General features: G+C 39.6%; 1 protein-coding gene across 1 annotated transcript in view; it reads left to right on the forward strand.

The window, feature by feature from the left end:
* Window positions 1-16,875, forward strand: part of lrp1bb (low density lipoprotein receptor-related protein 1Bb) — a 316,016-nt gene that overhangs the window by 89,379 nt on the left and 209,762 nt on the right. Inside the window, exon 7 of the mRNA XM_066688514.1 lies at window positions 2,833-2,995. Within this exon, the coding sequence (XP_066544611.1) occupies window positions 2,833-2,995 (163 nt within the window). The remainder of the gene's footprint in view (window positions 1-2,832; window positions 2,996-16,875) is intronic.

The raw sequence follows: 16,875 nt of genomic DNA on the forward strand, positions 1-16,875 counted from the left end.
AGATATCCGTCATCCATTTCAGCGGCAGTGAGAAACAAAACATAATTATTTTATTATTATTTATTTCATTCCAGGTGCCCTTAACCATAGCAACTCACAGCTGTGACATAATTTACACATTTCAAGAAACATACAGAAAGAGCCAAATAAAAGGAAAGAAAAATATATATACATTTAATCCTATTTGGAAGAAAAATATCTAAAAACAGAGTCTGAATGAGTTGAGATGAATGAATCTCAGATCAAATTCCCACTGGACATGAGTAGATTAATCAGTATTGTAAAGTAACAGCTATCTCTTTCTTATGGATCGTGAGGATTGTTACCGTAGTATGAGTAGCTATGAAGCATCATACTTGGCATGTCATGTAATTCCTTTTAATTTTCAATTAAAAATAATGTTTTATGGGGAATCCTAGAAAACAAAAAATATTTGAAACAGGACGTCTGACGGTTTGACCTAATCATTTCTTGGGACTTTTTGAATTCCTTTTCCACTGCGTTTTCTCTCTGTTCAAATACATTAAGCTTTCATATCAGTCAGAAGAGGCTTCAGTAAAAAAACTAAAATCTTTACCAAACTGAACACAGATTTGCTTTTGAACTTAAATTACCATAATGGGCACTCAGTGAGAAATAACCTGAGACACGCCCAAATTTTCTTGAAGGCTGCTGGGTTTTGCTATAACTAGGTCACAAGTAATTTGTGGAGCATTTGATCATTTGACCATTACACAATTGTCCACTTTTTGGGACTTTCATGTAGCTGTTGCTTTCACTGGATCTTTTTTAACCTCACTTAAGATTTTTTCTTAACATAATGAAGGAGTGTCACCTCTATATAGCCAACATTCCTACATGGGGGTAGCTGGCTATGCATTAAAGCAGGAATTTGGTTTTGATGCAAACTGCAGTTTGATCAACTCCATGAAAACTGCTTATGCAAACTGCTATTAATAATCTTAACAAGGCCATTGCAGTTTGATTTCGCTCTACTAGGTGATTGACATTCACAATAAACATTCAAATCATAGAAAGTAAAGGCTCTGTAATGTGGCTGATAAGTTAAGCCCCACAAATGATAGTCTGATAGGAGAATTTCCTTGACTCCAAATCCAAATGACACCTGATACTCAATTCAAGTGACAACTGCCCGAAATATAAATTATACCTGCTACTTGTTTTACATGATGACTGACGCCAAATACGATGGATACATGACAGAATAAGACTAATCATAACTGGTGACTGATTGAAATACTAAGTAATCCTTGATAAATAACCCCCAATCAATCAAACACTGACAACTGACTCTTGAGAAATGACAATGTCCATACATGGACAACACACATTGTATTGCCATGATAAAAAACAACAACAACAACAACCTGGAGATAAACTTAAATGGAACACTGACTGTTGAGGAACAGGTTTTTATGATGCCTAAGAAAGACATATGATAAAGTATATATTTGGATTTAACCATCCTTGACTTAGTCATACACTTAGTCATGAAATATGATGAACTGTAGGCTGGTATGTGCCCTACTTTTAAAGTATATGCTGAAAACATTCATAGACTGAAATTCTTTCCTTGTGGCAGTATGCAAAAATGTCCCACTACATGATTCAAATACAAACACTTTTGAGGGAAACTGTACAAGCTTAATATTTCATTCAAATTTAAAAAGTAGGAGACTGCCAGTTCAGCATCTAAAAATCGAGTCTTGTTTTGTTTGTTTACTTGCATGTTTTTGCCATTTTCCCCCCTTCAAAACATTCTTACAAATAACTGTCATTATAGTTGATGGATGGGAGGGCTTGAACTAACGTATCCTTCTCAGACCTTTCACTGAAATGTAGGCGTTGGGCCCTAGGCAGATATCTGCTATCTCTCCTTTTGTATCCATTTGAAATGTATGGTTTGTTTTATCATTATAAGTGCATGAGCATTATATTCTGTTGAGCTTTGAAGGGTTTTACTTACATTATAATTTTATTTCAAATGGAAAGGTTATAAAATGCATATTTAATAACATGAATACATTTAAGTAAAAGCAACATAAAAACAAATGCATATTATCACAAATGCAAATGTTGCTACTTTCATTTGTACTTTTTTTTTCTTTCTTGTGTTAACCATATTATTTATTCACTGCCTCTTTATGATCTACTTGGAGTAAAATGATTAAGCCTGGGGAATTGCAACTCCATTGTAGGTTCAGTACTCAGGAGGGTTTTAAAGAATTCAGGTTCATAAAATAAATAAAATCGGTTAACAACAGGAAGTGGCAGAAAACAACCTATTTACATTCTATAAAAAGTGATAAATATCTCCTTTTAGAAATACAATTTACAGTACCCTCCAAAATTCTTCACACACATATATGTGTATATAAAAAAAAAAAACATGCTTTGTGTGTTTAGCAGAAATCCTATTTTCAAAGGTAATGGTACCAACACAACTCAAATCTCTAGTATTTTAAAACATTATCATTCAAAAAAGACTTGAGCTATACAAGCTATAGTGCATTAGCAAAGCTCACAGACAGGTGTTTTCTGTCATATCATGTTTACCAAAGATCATCTTTTAGCCTCTTGTGCAGCACTATACCCCAAACAATTTTCTTGTGCGTATATTTTTTAATTAAATTCATTAAAGTTTGTTTACTCAACGATGATTTACTGTTTGCTAAATAAAAAAAGAACAGTTGTTTCAACTGTTTTAGCAACTGTCGTCTTGGCACAATAAGCCAGGGTTTCATTTTGCACTGTTTTTCTGGCATCCACTCTTGAAACCTTTCACTGTGTCTTTCCTCTTTTTATTTGTAGATGTGGAACAAATGGCCATAGATTGGCTAAGTGGCAATTTTTACTTTGTGGATCGGGTCAGTGATCGAATATTTGTATGCAATCAAAATGAAGACACCTGCATCACACTGATTGATCTTGACCTTCATAACCCTAAAGGAATTGCTCTCGATCCTCTAACAGGGTAAGTCAATATATAACATTTCTAGGTCACCTTTGCCTACTATGGTGTGTTTTGTTTTTGTACAACTTTTTAATCTTTAATTTAATTTTATGTTTGGGCAACTCACAGGAAATTAAGAAATGTAAATATCCTTACTTGTGTAAGTGATACTACGCTTGACACTTGCAAGCTGATAATGTAGCAGTAAAGTCAAAGTTATTTACATTTTGTAATAGAATAATTCTTACGATTGATTACATGTAGGTGTGACTAGTTAAGGGGAGACCGTAGTCTTCTGTGTGAGGACACGGAGGCTGAAAATGAACAAAAACACCAAAACTAGGTATCTTCCACCCTCACACCTCATGCATCTATAATGTGAGCCCTAGGGACTGATGCTTTAACTGTGGTATAACAGTTTTAATATTACATACTCGATAAAAAACTATGGTTGACACATGTCTTCTAGAAAAGTTGAATGCAGGGCAATTAGACAAGGGTAGGGGGGTCACACAGACCTAATATCTAACAGCATAATTCATGGACAGACGCTCATTACATTTATGTAACCACTGTACATTACAAGACTTAAAAAGGGAATCAATTAATATTAATATTTGGTTTTCATTTCAAGGACACTGAGAATTATTTACACCCAATTAACCTTTGCTTTACATTTATTTTACATGACAGTTGTTGCTGCCAAAACACTCTCCAACAATAATTACAAACAATATTCTGATCCATATATTTGTCAACCATGTATATGATTTGAATGATGATAAACATCAATACTGTCAATATCTCGCTATTTTAAGTAACAACAGGCAATTTTACTACTAGGAGTGTAAGCTCATCATCAGAATAACCATGTTAATCTCTTTCTTATATATTCAGTCCATTAAATGTGTATATATAAAATTGGCCTTCCAACCCACTATTTACTTCAGATTTAATGTGTTGTGTTGTTGGGTGGAAAGGAGTTCTGAAGAAATATTGCACAGAAATAGATCAACTGTTGAGATAAAACATTATTAACAAAATGATATGCATGGTATAATGAAACAAAACCATACTTCCTAGGTTGGTATCCTCACTAGAAGTAGGACGTTGACGTACTAGTCAGGACATTACCTCATTCTCTTATGGAACATTAGGCATTTTAAATGATTTATGCCTTTAATTTTTGAGTTTCAAAATGGTCTTTAATGTATTTCTGGGTACCTAGCAGGCTGTGGAAAGTGATCAGCCCAGACTGTGTCCTATAGCAATAGATGCACAATTGTCTATATCAGTGAATAATTGATAAAAACACACTAACTTCACTGACCCTTTATGATCTATTTGGAGTGGTAAGAGGTGAATACGATACGCATGGATTGTGCAACTGCATCCTCAAAGACATTGCTCTTCTTTGCTTAGTATCATTCTCAAAGGTATGATGGGATTGATGTGTGTCTGCAAATATACATCACATAAATGGCATCAGCTGAAACTCAGATGTAATACAAAGTAAAAATATAAGCTATCTTTAGAAAAATAAGCTTTCAGATATCATTTAATCTTGTTGTTTTCTTTCTCTCATAGAATTTTTTGGATGAATTGGCTTTGAAACTTAGAACAATACAAATTTAGAACAATAGGTTGTGAATTCAGGCCCCGGTTATCTGAAAAAGGAAGCACTGCCCAAGGGGGAGGGGTTTCTGCGCACTTCCATAGGAACCCAATCGTAAAATGTCACTCTATCACAGCTGCCATTGGCCCATGCGCACGTCACTCAGAACAGTTACCTTTCCACTTCCTGTTCAATAAAACGTGATGTGACGTGTTGCTAGGCTTGATGGCCTGGGACATGGTGCGCAGACTGAGTATCTTGAAGCGCAACACCTTGAGGTGGCAATTCAGCTGCCTCAGATCCAACATAGGGCAGAAACCGCCATATTTCTTGGGCACTAGGAAGTATGGGGAATAGAATCCCTCATGCTGCCCCAGAGGGGGCACTTTGTGGATTGCTCGCTTCTTGACACAAAGCACCGCACACTGGACCAGGTCCCTCACTCGCGTCCACATCATGCCTTGGAAATGGGGTGGACGTGTTTGCAACTGCAGGGAGTAGCCAACTGATATAATTTGGAGCACCCAAGAGTCTTGGGTGCGGAGTTGCCAATTTGAGAGTTGCTGGGGGGTGTAAAGGGTGGGCCAGAAGCTGCTTGAACAGGGCTCGGGTGGTGGAGGAGGTGGGGTCGAGCCAGGTCCCCTCCTTCCACGAGCTGCCGTGGGCTGCCAGGAGCTGGGACGGTGAGCCTGGGGGGGCGCCTGCCTGCCAGTGAGATTCTGGCGGAGATCGGCAGGAGGGCGGGGCTGTTGCCTGGGCTGTGACCTGGGAGCCTTGATTGGGGGGGCCTCCCCATTGGCGAGCTGCCGCAGGCTGCCTGTGCTGCTGGGCCTGAGATGCAACGGAGTAAACCTGGGCCAGCTGCAGGGACTGCTCTCTCTCTTGGAGAGTGCGTGAAAGCATCTTTGCCAAAGAGGGTCTGAAAGTGAAGGCCGGCAAACAGTTTTGGGAGTATGGCTCACTTAGAATGGGCCATATGGCTCGGAACCCCTGCTGTGAAAACGTCTGGTGAATGTGGCTTGGAGGTTATAAACCCCTTTGAAGTGGGCGAGTGTCGAAATCCCGACACAGAGCTACGAACCCAGGCAAACCGGCATTTCCAAAAGATGGCATGGATTGACATCAGGCATAAATCGAGCCTCCTCCAATAGGAGACTGGGGGCTGGCAGAAATCCAACACACAACGCACAACGCACAACACTTTCTCTTGCTCTCTCACCTGAACCGGTAACTTGCTGCCACAACTCAACTTGTAGCTCTGTTGCCAGAACCGGAACCGGAAAATAACAAAGTCTTTGCCGGCAACAGAAGAGTTAACTGGGAGAATAATGTAATACAGAAGTGTTCAGTCATTTAAATAGCTATTGAGTCTTAAGAAACTTGACCCTCGGAAACGAACAGGGCCTTCAAAACCTTGGAGCATTCAAACCAGTGGAAAATCTGTTTGGAAAAGACTCTAAAACCCCAACTTCCAGGAGCATCGACTCAGAAGAGGGGGAGGGAGCCCGTGGGCCCTTCCCTGTCGTTCACATGCTCGTGTGGGGACGCGCACCGCGGGCACGTAAGGCAGGGGGGGCACGGCTGCTGTGGGGGGATCACCAGCTGGCGCAGCAGCAGACGCAGGTGCCGAAGCTGTGTGTCTGGAGAAGGAGATGGAGGGGCTCAGGGAGAGGTGGAGATCCAGCGCCACCAAACCCCTACCATCACTCGCCGGAGTGTGAGATCACCGGGCGCGGCGGTGATTGTGGCAGAGCCCGGTGGGAGGCCGGGACTCCGGGCATTCTGTAGCAGACCTGGAAGTCGTGACCAATTCATGCCCACTGTCGATGCCCAGACAGACTTGGCATAGGACCTCCCCACTCCAGGCAGGTAAGGTGCGTTGGCCACAAGCAGTGCAATGGCGGGGGCGAGAGGAGCAAACACACGTGTGATCAGGGAAACATGCAGCGGGGGCGCCGGTCAGTGTTTGCACCAGGAGGCACACAAAGGAAACGCCGCCGTGACAAGTGGAGTGCCTAGCGGCCTCACCTCTGTAAGTGCGTCTCCATCTGGCAATGTTTATGGACACGGGGGCACTGCATCACCAACCAGACGCAACCTTGTTGTTGCCGGACAGAACACTGTATATTCCAAGCACCAGGTGCAGGACACAAGTGCCGGGTAGGCCTGTAGGCTTAACTACACAGGTTTCCAAGGCCTGTACACACGAACAAGGAGGCGTAACAGAACTCTTTCTCAGCGAGCTGAGAGAGCGAGATCTCCTACAGCCAAAGACGTGGGCTGTAGTGCAGGCACAAGCCGGTGGAGGAGCCTCTCACGCAGGCGAGATCTCTTACACACCAAGGCTCAGGCCAGGCAGCCGGGCCTCACATTTGACTTCTGCTGCTAGTGCTCCTGCTGTGGAGGAAAAAGTCCTGTGGACAAAAAACCAACACAGCAAGCAGTCACAATGTATAAGGCACTACACTCACCTAAAGGATTATTAGGAACACCATACTAATACTGTGTTTGACCCCCTTTCGCCTTCAGAACTGCCTTAATTCTACGTGGCATTGATTCAACAAGGTGCTGAAAGCATTCTTTAGAAATGTTGGCCCATATTGATAGGATAGCATCTTGCAGTTGATGGAGATTTGTGGGATGCACATCCAGGGCACGAAGCTCCCGTTCCACCACATCCCAAAGATATTGGGTTGAGATCTGGTGACTGTGGGGGCCAGTTTAGTACAGTGAACTCATTGTCATATTCAAGAAACCAATTTGAAATGATTCGACCTTTGTGACATGGTGCATTATCCTGCTGGAAGTAGCCATCAGAGGATGGGTACATGGTGGTCATAAAGGGATGGACATGGTCAGAAACAATGCTCAGGTAGGCCGTGGCATTTAAACGATGCCCAATTGGCACTAAGGGGCCTAAAGTGTGCCAAGAAAACATCCCCCACACCATTACACCACCACCACCAGCCTGCACAGTGGTAACAAGGCATGATGGATCCATGTTCTCATTCTGTTTACGCCAAATTCTGACTCTACCATCTGAATGTCTCAACAGAAATCGAGACTCATCAGACCAGGCAACATTTTTCCAGTCTTCAACTGTCCAATTTTGGTGAGCTTGTGCAAATTGTAGCCTCTTTTTCCTATTTGTAGTGGAGATGAGTGGTACCCGGTGGGGTCTTCTGCTGTTGTAGCCCATCCGCCTCAAGGTTGTACGTGTTGTGGCTTCACAAATGATTTGCTGCATACCTCGGTTGTAACGAGTGGTTATTTCAGTCAAAGTTGCTCTTCTATCAGCTTGAATCAGTCGGCCCATTCTCCTCTGACCTCTAGCATCAACAAGGCATTTTCGCCCACAGGACTGCCGCATACTGGATGTTTTTCCCTTTTCACACCATTCTTTGTAAACCCTAGAAATGGTTGTGCGTGAAAATCCCAGTAACTGAGCAGATTGTGAAATACTCAGACCGGCCCGTCTGGCACCAACAACCATGCCACGCTCAAAATTGCTTAAATCACCTTTCTTTCCCATTCAGACATTCAGTTTGGAGTTCAGGAGATTGTCTTGACCAGGACCACACCCCTAAATGCATTGAAGCAACTGCCATGTGATTGGTTGATTAGATAATTGCATTAATGAGAAATTGAACAGGTGTTCCTAATAATCCTTTAGGTGAGTGTATATAAACACGACTATTATTTTTAAAAGTGCTGTATTTAAACGAAACTGAAACCGAAAGCGCAACCCCAATGTGTGGATGGAACAGAATCGGATTAGCTATCGATAATAACTAATACAATAAATAGAGACACACACACACACACACACACACACTAATATTGGTGGCGAACAACACAGCCGTGAAGCCAACCAACTGAAACAGTGGTAATAATAATAATAAAAATATAATAAGTACTAGTGCACAGACAAGACACAGAAAGTTCACTTTCTTGGGTCTAGCGAAATGGCAAAAGAGGACAAACCTGCACAGACGTCACGTTTAATAGATCAGGAAGTGGGAAGGGACCTGTTCTGAGTGACATGCGCAGGGGCCAATTGCAGCTTTGATAGTGACGTTTCTCAATCGGATTCCTACAGACCCCTTGGGCAGTGCTTCCTACTTCAAAGATAAGGAAGTAGAGCCAAGCAAGACTCTTGTTCAAAACAGAAACATAAAATTACATAAATCACAAATACTTTGCAATTTGAAATGGATACAGATATAATTTTCCAATTCTGCAGCATATTAGTTTACAATGCTACGACATGATCATTAGATGCAGCATATTTTAGTATTCCTTTATTTATTATATTTCCTTTAAAGGTAGGGTATTGTTATTCAACACTTATAAAATATAGATAATTAAACTCTTACTTAAACTCATACTTAGAATCAGTATCCATGACTGGACATGAAAGCAGAAACACAGAGATACAGCTATTAATGTAGAATAGTTCCTTGGTTTTCCATTGTAAATGTGTTCTATTGTTTTGGTAGATGATTATGGAAAAAGAAAACTCACACAATGCTTTCAAAGATAGTACCTTAGGAAACAGAAATACTGCAAAGGTACTAATATATTAATGTTGATCATGAATAAACATGAATAAGGTAAAGAACCAATGCCAGTTAAATTCAGCAAGGACCCAGTAGCTATTTAATTAATCCACAAATGAGCATTAAGGGATAGATGGTATTCTGCACAAAGATCTCCGGCGAACTGAAATAACAAGTACAACTGTGAATATTGCCCATTTTATTCATCATAGCTGAAGAGGAAAGTAGAATGTTATGTGGTCAGGAGTATGAAACAGTTTTTAATGTATCCAAGAGCAAATGTTTTGTGATTGTCAGGGTTCTGGCCAGGAACATAAAAACAGGCACAATTACAATGCTGCAAAGAACACTGTGCTTCAGTGATAAGAGCCCGGTGAAGCAGGAAGTGCCCTTGGTATCTAAATAGGGGCCGTTGCTAGGAACACAAACCACATTCTCTGTAGCAACTGAAGGGCATGCAGGAGGACCATTTTAAACCCATGGTCCTGCTATGATTTCTGGGTTGGGAGAAATCATAGCAGCGGAAAGGCACAGAGCAGACCTGCCCACGCATGACCAGGACAGTGACACGTTTAGCCTTGATGTAGAAGTAAGGAGGACCTCAAAAGACAGGGGGCAGCTCTTATGAGGTGAGGATATTGACCTCTGTCCTCTAGAAGTAGATGCACTCCACCAACCAAGGCAACTCAGAAGTCTCCCCTCGGTCAAGGGAGCACAACAGTAGACATCCCCTCTTAAACATGGTATTCTGTCTTGAACAGAGATGAAAGCTCTCTCTTGTGGGTCTTCCGAGTGCACGAGAGACTGGTTAGCAACATATTCATACCACTGGGAAGCAGATCTTCCTTTGTAACCTCCTGCTATGGTTGTCCTTGATGCTCTACTCTACAATGCTTAGTACCTGTGCCTCTAGTAACCCATTTAACATATTCTTGGTGTCTGCTTTCAACTTGAAAGGGAACTATGTATGGAGTGTTTAGGTATTGCAAGTCCAGTATTTTAAATGTCCTTGACTTGTAGGAGTCATTAAAAAGAGGAAAATAGGTGGAAAGGAAAGATTAAATAAAGGTTTACCCTCAATAATACTTTGGAAAACTGTGCAGTACATTTCAGTTAGCTTTCATTGACAATCAACATCCTTCAGCAGCTTTTCACTACATTTGTAAGATTCCTCTGCAGCAGGAGGCGTCTCCCTTGTTTCATTACCTGCATTATCTCTCACATTGTCTGCACAGGTCCGTAGGTTTGCTTATGTTTACAGTCTTGGTGAAGGCATCCAAGGGAGAAATGCTTGTATAATCAAATATAAAAACATTCGTCCATAGTGACCCTCTTCTAATAAAAAGGTTGCTTTCATTACATTCACAAATATTTTGAGGCAAAAGCACTTTCATGAGAAATTATTAAATCTGTGTTATTACTTTTTGGTCTGCATAGTACTGGCTCAGTCATAACCCTTTGAGGGCAGAGGCTTAGGGCGATTTCAGCAAATTACACTTTTAAACGTGTTTTGTGCTGTCAGATATCACTTGAAACTGAAGCAACATTTACAAATAGTTGCTCAAATGCAAAATGGCATTGCATTGCTTTCCCCTTCAACCCAGGCATTACCAATCATTGATAATGGGTGAAAACATCTTCTGTTAATTTGAAATGTAGTTCTCTCTGCATTTTAAGTAGGCTAATTGCTGACCTGGGCTGTCGTTTATTTGCGGTATAGGCAGATATGGATCAAGCTGAATAAATATAACAAGGGACATTTCAATCCTGTTTATTCTCTAAACGTACAAAATCGTGCCACTTGTTTAATTACGGCATGGTTGATTAGTTACTACACATATATGTGGAAGAATTGTACAAATGTAATCTGCATTATTATATAATAATAAAATACATACTTCATTCCACCAAAGCAAATATCCTTGGATTATCTAACAAATGTAAACAAGCAGCATATACATTTGGTCTTTAAATGGATTAAATTGTTCTATGATTTGGGTGGCCAGGTTACTTTTAATCAGACATTTGTCAGGGTTTTTAAATTACTAATAATACAGTGTCAGCGTTATGTATATTAATAATACATTTTCTGAACTAGTGTGTGTGTGGGTACCACTCATTAGAAATCCAGTTACTCAAGCTGTTTGCAGCAGACAGTTGTAAGTTCTCTAGTATGTACTCTCTGGGTAGCATATACTTGTTGAAATATGCAAGCAGCTCTTGCAGTTAATAATGTTCAGAGGTTGAGAAGACAAACAAGGTTTTAGAGCCTTCAGCAATGAAGTAAAAACAAAAGAAACTGAGATATGTGTGATAGTATCTCAGCGTGTGCTGTAGTTGCTACAGGATATATTCCACAAACCTTAGAAATATATATATTTTTTTGTTTGTTTTCATACTTTCAAAGTTTTTTAGTTTTTTTTTTAACCTTGCAATGTGAAGGCCATGATACAAGGCTTAGTTATGTTCCCAGATCAAAGACATCTATGATAAAATGTTCTAAAGCCTTAATCAGGTTACATATTAAAGCAAGCAAACATATTATATAGAAGTTTTGTAAAATACTGTGACACATCCATAGTTGTATGATACTAAAACATTTCAAATTAAAATAGCTGACCTTCATAACAAAACTGTTTAGTTTTGAAACAAATAAACAAACCGGTATTGTCTACTTAAAGGTGTTATTTGATCTCACAAGCACATTGTCAGCAATATGAGATTCAAACATCTGTTTTTTTCTATCTGATAACAATAAATACAAATCTTAAAATATAACCGTGGGCTCCTGAGCAGTGCAGTGCTGAAAGCCTCTGCCGAGAGTGAGTGATCTAGTTTTTAATCCCACGTTCAGACATGAGCGTGGCAGAATCTGAAATGTAGAAATGGAAAATGGCTGGACATAGAGGCTGGGCTCTGTGTACTGCCTAGGCCCCCATTGGGGTCCAGGGACAAGGCCCATGGAGGCATCTTTGGCTGTTTATGGGGTTTATCTGCCACTACAGAAACAAAATAAACTGCAAACAATGTCAATTATCATCACCCTACAACTGCCAAAATGACTAGAATACAACACATCCCATCACACTTCCCACTTCATGAAAATACACTTCCAAGTGCCAAATTAAAATGTATTACAAATTACAGAGGAAATGACAAACCCCATAAGGAGGACAGTGGGCATTGGAAATGCATTTTAATAAAATATAGTGGGAGTATGGATAGTACCAGAAATAAATTAAAAAATGATATAAAGAAATTGGTAATCAACACTTTAAATACTAAACTTACTGAAACTATGAAATGTATTTATGTTTTCAATTAATACAAATGACTCCTTAAGTGCCCTGTTCAAGCCTACTCCACTCTCAGTATTACATGTGCTGTTGGAATTTGCCATTTAATCAAGTTAATAAGGTAATAACAGAGCCAGAAAAATAAACTACTAATCAAACGCTGTTTTGTTGTTTGCTTGTTTTATTGTAATCGTTTATCTGTGGCTATTCAGTAATGTATTAATTCAGTAAGGTTCAGTCAGTATCTAGTTGCTCTTGATTTAAGGGCAAATTCATTCTTACATATAGATAGACAGTATTCATAATTTATATCACTGTTTTTCATAGATACTGTTTACTAATTGTCATTACTTGACCATGAGAACATTTTAATTTTGACCTTTGGATTTAATTTGCAGTTGGATGCAAAATAATTCCAAAATAACGGCAAGAAAGCCCAAGGGCCGGATTACAAATCACAAATTTGACCCACCCACTAATAGAAAACTACAAACCTGTACATCATAGCGGTTACATTTATGATTAGCAGAAAGTGTCATCTTACTAAAAATGAAGCTGCAACTGAGTACAGCTCTGTAGTTTTCTATTAGCCGGTGGGTTCAAGTTTTGATTTAATCCGGCCCCAACTCTCTGTGCCTAGCATTTTGGGCTCCGTATATTGTTTTAAAATAATGTTATAAATGCATCTTAATATACAGTGTACATACACTGAGGATCACTGCATCGTGACATTTTGTATTTTAATCCTTTAAGAAATGTTGGATATGTATGTTCTAATATATTTAGAACATAGCCTTTTATTAGCATGTATCCCATACAAAATGACACGAGAATCAATGATTGACACTATCAAACCATTTGACAGAAGAGATGGTTTCACAATGTCTGATCGGTCCATATTACTAGGTGACTATATGTGAAAAATCAGCAGCTATTACACATTTGACTTGCAACACTATCACAATGTGTGACTTGTCTACATGGTGCTTTCATCTACATATACAGTACTATGCAAACGTTTTAGGCAGATGTGAAAAAATGTCAATAGATTATGCAATGTGAGTGAACAGAAGAAAAATCTAAATCAGATCCATATTTGGTGTGACCACCCTTTGCCTTCAAAACAGCATCAGTTCTTCTAGGTACACTTGCACAAAGTCAGGGATTTTGTAGGCATATAGTCAGGTATGTGATTAAACAGTTATACCAAACAGGTGCTAATGATCATCAATTCAATGTAGGTTGAAAAACAATCATTAACTGAAACAAAAATAGCCGTGTAGGAGGAATAAAGCTGGGTAATGAACAGCCAAACTCGGCTAACAAGGTGAGGTTGCTGAAGAGAGTTTACTGTCAAAAGTCACACCATGGCAAGACTGAGCACAGCAACAAGACACACGGTAGTTATACTGCATCAGCAAGGTCTCTCCCATGCAGACTTTTCAAGGCACACAGGGGTTTCCAGATGTGCTGTCCAAGCTCTTTTGAAGAAGCACAAGGAAACGGGCAACGTTGAGGACTGTAGACGCAGTGGTCGGCCAAAGAAACTTACTGCAGCAGATGAAAGACACATCATGCTTACTTCCCTTTGCAATTGGAAGATGTCCAGCAGTGCAATTTTGAAATTGGCAGAAAACAGTGGGACTCTGGTATACCCATCTACTGTCCGGATAAGTCTGGTCAGAAGTAGTCTTCATAGAAGACTTGTGGCAAAAAAGCCATACCTCCAACGTGGAAACAAGGCCAAGCAACTCAACTATGCATGAAAACACAGGGACTGGGGTGGAGAAAAATGGCAGCAGGTGCTCTGGACTGATGAGTCAAATTGTGAAGCAACAGTGAAGCATGGTGGAGGTTCCTTGCAAGTTTGAGGCTGCATTTCTGCAAATGGAGTTGGGGATTTGGTCAGAATTAATGGTCTCCTCAATGCTGAGATGTACAGGCAGATACTTATCCATCATGCAAGACCATCAGGGAGGCATCTGATTGGCCCCAAATGTATTCTGCAGCATGACAACGACCCCAAACATACAGCGGCAGTCATTAAGAACTATCTTCAGCGTAAAGAAGAACAAGGAGTCCTGGAAGTGATGGTATGGCCCCCACAGAGCCCTGATCTCAACATCATCGAGTCTGTCTGGGATTACATGAAGAGAGAGAAGCAACTGAGGCGACTAAATCCACAGAAGAACTGTGGTTAATTCTCCAAGATGTTTGGGCCAACCTACCTGCCGAGTTCCTTCAAAAACTGTGTGCAAGTGTACCTAGAAAAACTGATGCTGTTTTGAAGGCAAAGGGTGGTCACACCAAATATTTATATGATTTAGATTTTTCTTCTGTTCACTCAATTTGCATTTAGTTAATTGATAAATATAATCTAACATGTCTATTTTTAAAGCATTCTTACTTTTTTTCATTTTTCATTTCATTCATTTTTTTCATTTTTTCACATCTGCCTAAAACTTTCGCACAGTACTGTATATAGCTGACGTATGCAAGTCAATCGGAATCACCCACCACCCCAACCCCACCCATATACTTTCTGACAAATTTGCGCTAATCTCAAAAACGACCCATGGGAATGCCTACATCTCATAATTCTGCCAAAAATGAGAAAACAACTCTTATGTCTGGCCTGGGGTCCCAAAGGGTGTCTCACACTTGACCGAATCCCACAAGGTAAAATAAAATGGGGAAAACTTGCCTCTCCATCGTCAAGTCACCATTGTGGATTTTTAACTACCCTACTGTTCCTTTTACGTTGGCTTTCTGGACTTGCACTGAGTAGAATAAAGGATGGCTTTCACAACAGGCAAGGTCACAAATGAATGCTTTGTCTCATCGCTTCTGAAGAGGAATGGGGATCATAACTATACAAGTTTAATACTTGATGATTCCTCAAAATAATGTATTAACCCCTAAAGTCAGTGCTATGGTGTTCCGAGGTTGGCTAGTTATGAAGACATTTCTGTTTTTCTAGTCTGATTTCTAACTTTTCCAGAAGAATGTAAAGACAAATAAAGATGTTATGCAACTCATATCATTTTTCAATCCAAGTATTTTTCAGTCGATCCAAAGACTGTATTTAATTACCTCTAGAAGGTTTGGTGTGTCTGCAGTGCTTCAAGCACTACAACACAGACTGAATTTGTCAGCATCCTTCAGAGTTTTAAGTTTTATTTGATTTGAGATGAAAAGGCCCAGTTCTTTGAGTTAATCTACATAAATACATGTATAAGATTTCACTAGACCATTACACAATTTAACAATAACCAACTGAGTTGTTGTTTACTTTTGTTCTCGTATAGCGTAACCAGATTGCCTTTTAATTAACAATGTCAAATCCATGATATAGTTTCATATAGTGGTTGTTCTATATTTTATTTACGTACATGTTGTTAATATTGATAGGGCCCTGTATTTACCACTGTTTTCTTAGAACACATTTGACTGATACTGCTTATGTGTGTCGGTGTATCCTTGACTTGCAGTGATACAGACTGCCTGAGATCAAGAAATCAAGTGACTCGGGCATAATCTTTTGAATTTATTTGTTCCCCTCAATCTGACATTACCATCCAGGGACCTTAAGTTGTCCTAGTGATAAATATTGTTCCCTTCAATGCTGATGTTGATGGGTTCAGTTTTCAAATTTATTTGAAGGTCAGTCAGGGAGAGAGTTTTCAGTGATGATACCTCTGCTGAATGAGGAGCCAAAATCATGCAAATCTGAAAGTCATTATTATGTTGATATTAGTGAGCATACTTGAGTTCAGCATAATGCAATTGCAACCAGTTTTCTTCCAATGGACAGTTTGAATTCTTAGTAGTTGGGTACCTAGTATATGGTACTGTTTGAGAATGTATTTTGTAAAGATGCCATAAATATACAGTGCAGTTTATCAAATGTAATTCATTCTTAGAATTGTATTAACTTACTGACTTTGCAGGAATAAAAGGTTCACATCCACGAGGTCATTATGTTGCAGTGGTCATTTATAACCACACCATGCTTCCGGATCTTCAAATTCCCACTTAAGTAACACCTTGAGATTTAAAACAGTCATTTGTATGCAATGCAGAGTTACATATTTTCTGTCAGAGTTCCTCAGTGCTTCTAGCTGATAAAGGTGTATTTGTTTCTCCCCAAAATGGTCAGGTTCAAAGCCCACAGTATTCTTCTATTGCTTTGACACATACAGAATAATTACCTCCTACCTCTTTGCTGTCAGGTTTTATTAGTGCAAAGTGCAAAGCTTACGTGCAGCTTGCATTGCCAATTATATACAACACCACTTGGCTTAAGAGCTAGGGACTGACACAATGATAACTTTTACATTTTTATGAAAGATATTGAGTTTCAGTAGTTGAGGACTTTGTCTCAATAAAATAAATGCATATTTTGTTTTGGCATTTGGCATCCTGTGTCAT

Source organism: Amia ocellicauda, chromosome 16 (assembly GCF_036373705.1).
Source record: "Amia ocellicauda isolate fAmiCal2 chromosome 16, fAmiCal2.hap1, whole genome shotgun sequence".
Classification (NCBI taxonomy): domain Eukaryota; kingdom Metazoa; phylum Chordata; class Actinopteri; order Amiiformes; family Amiidae; genus Amia; species Amia ocellicauda.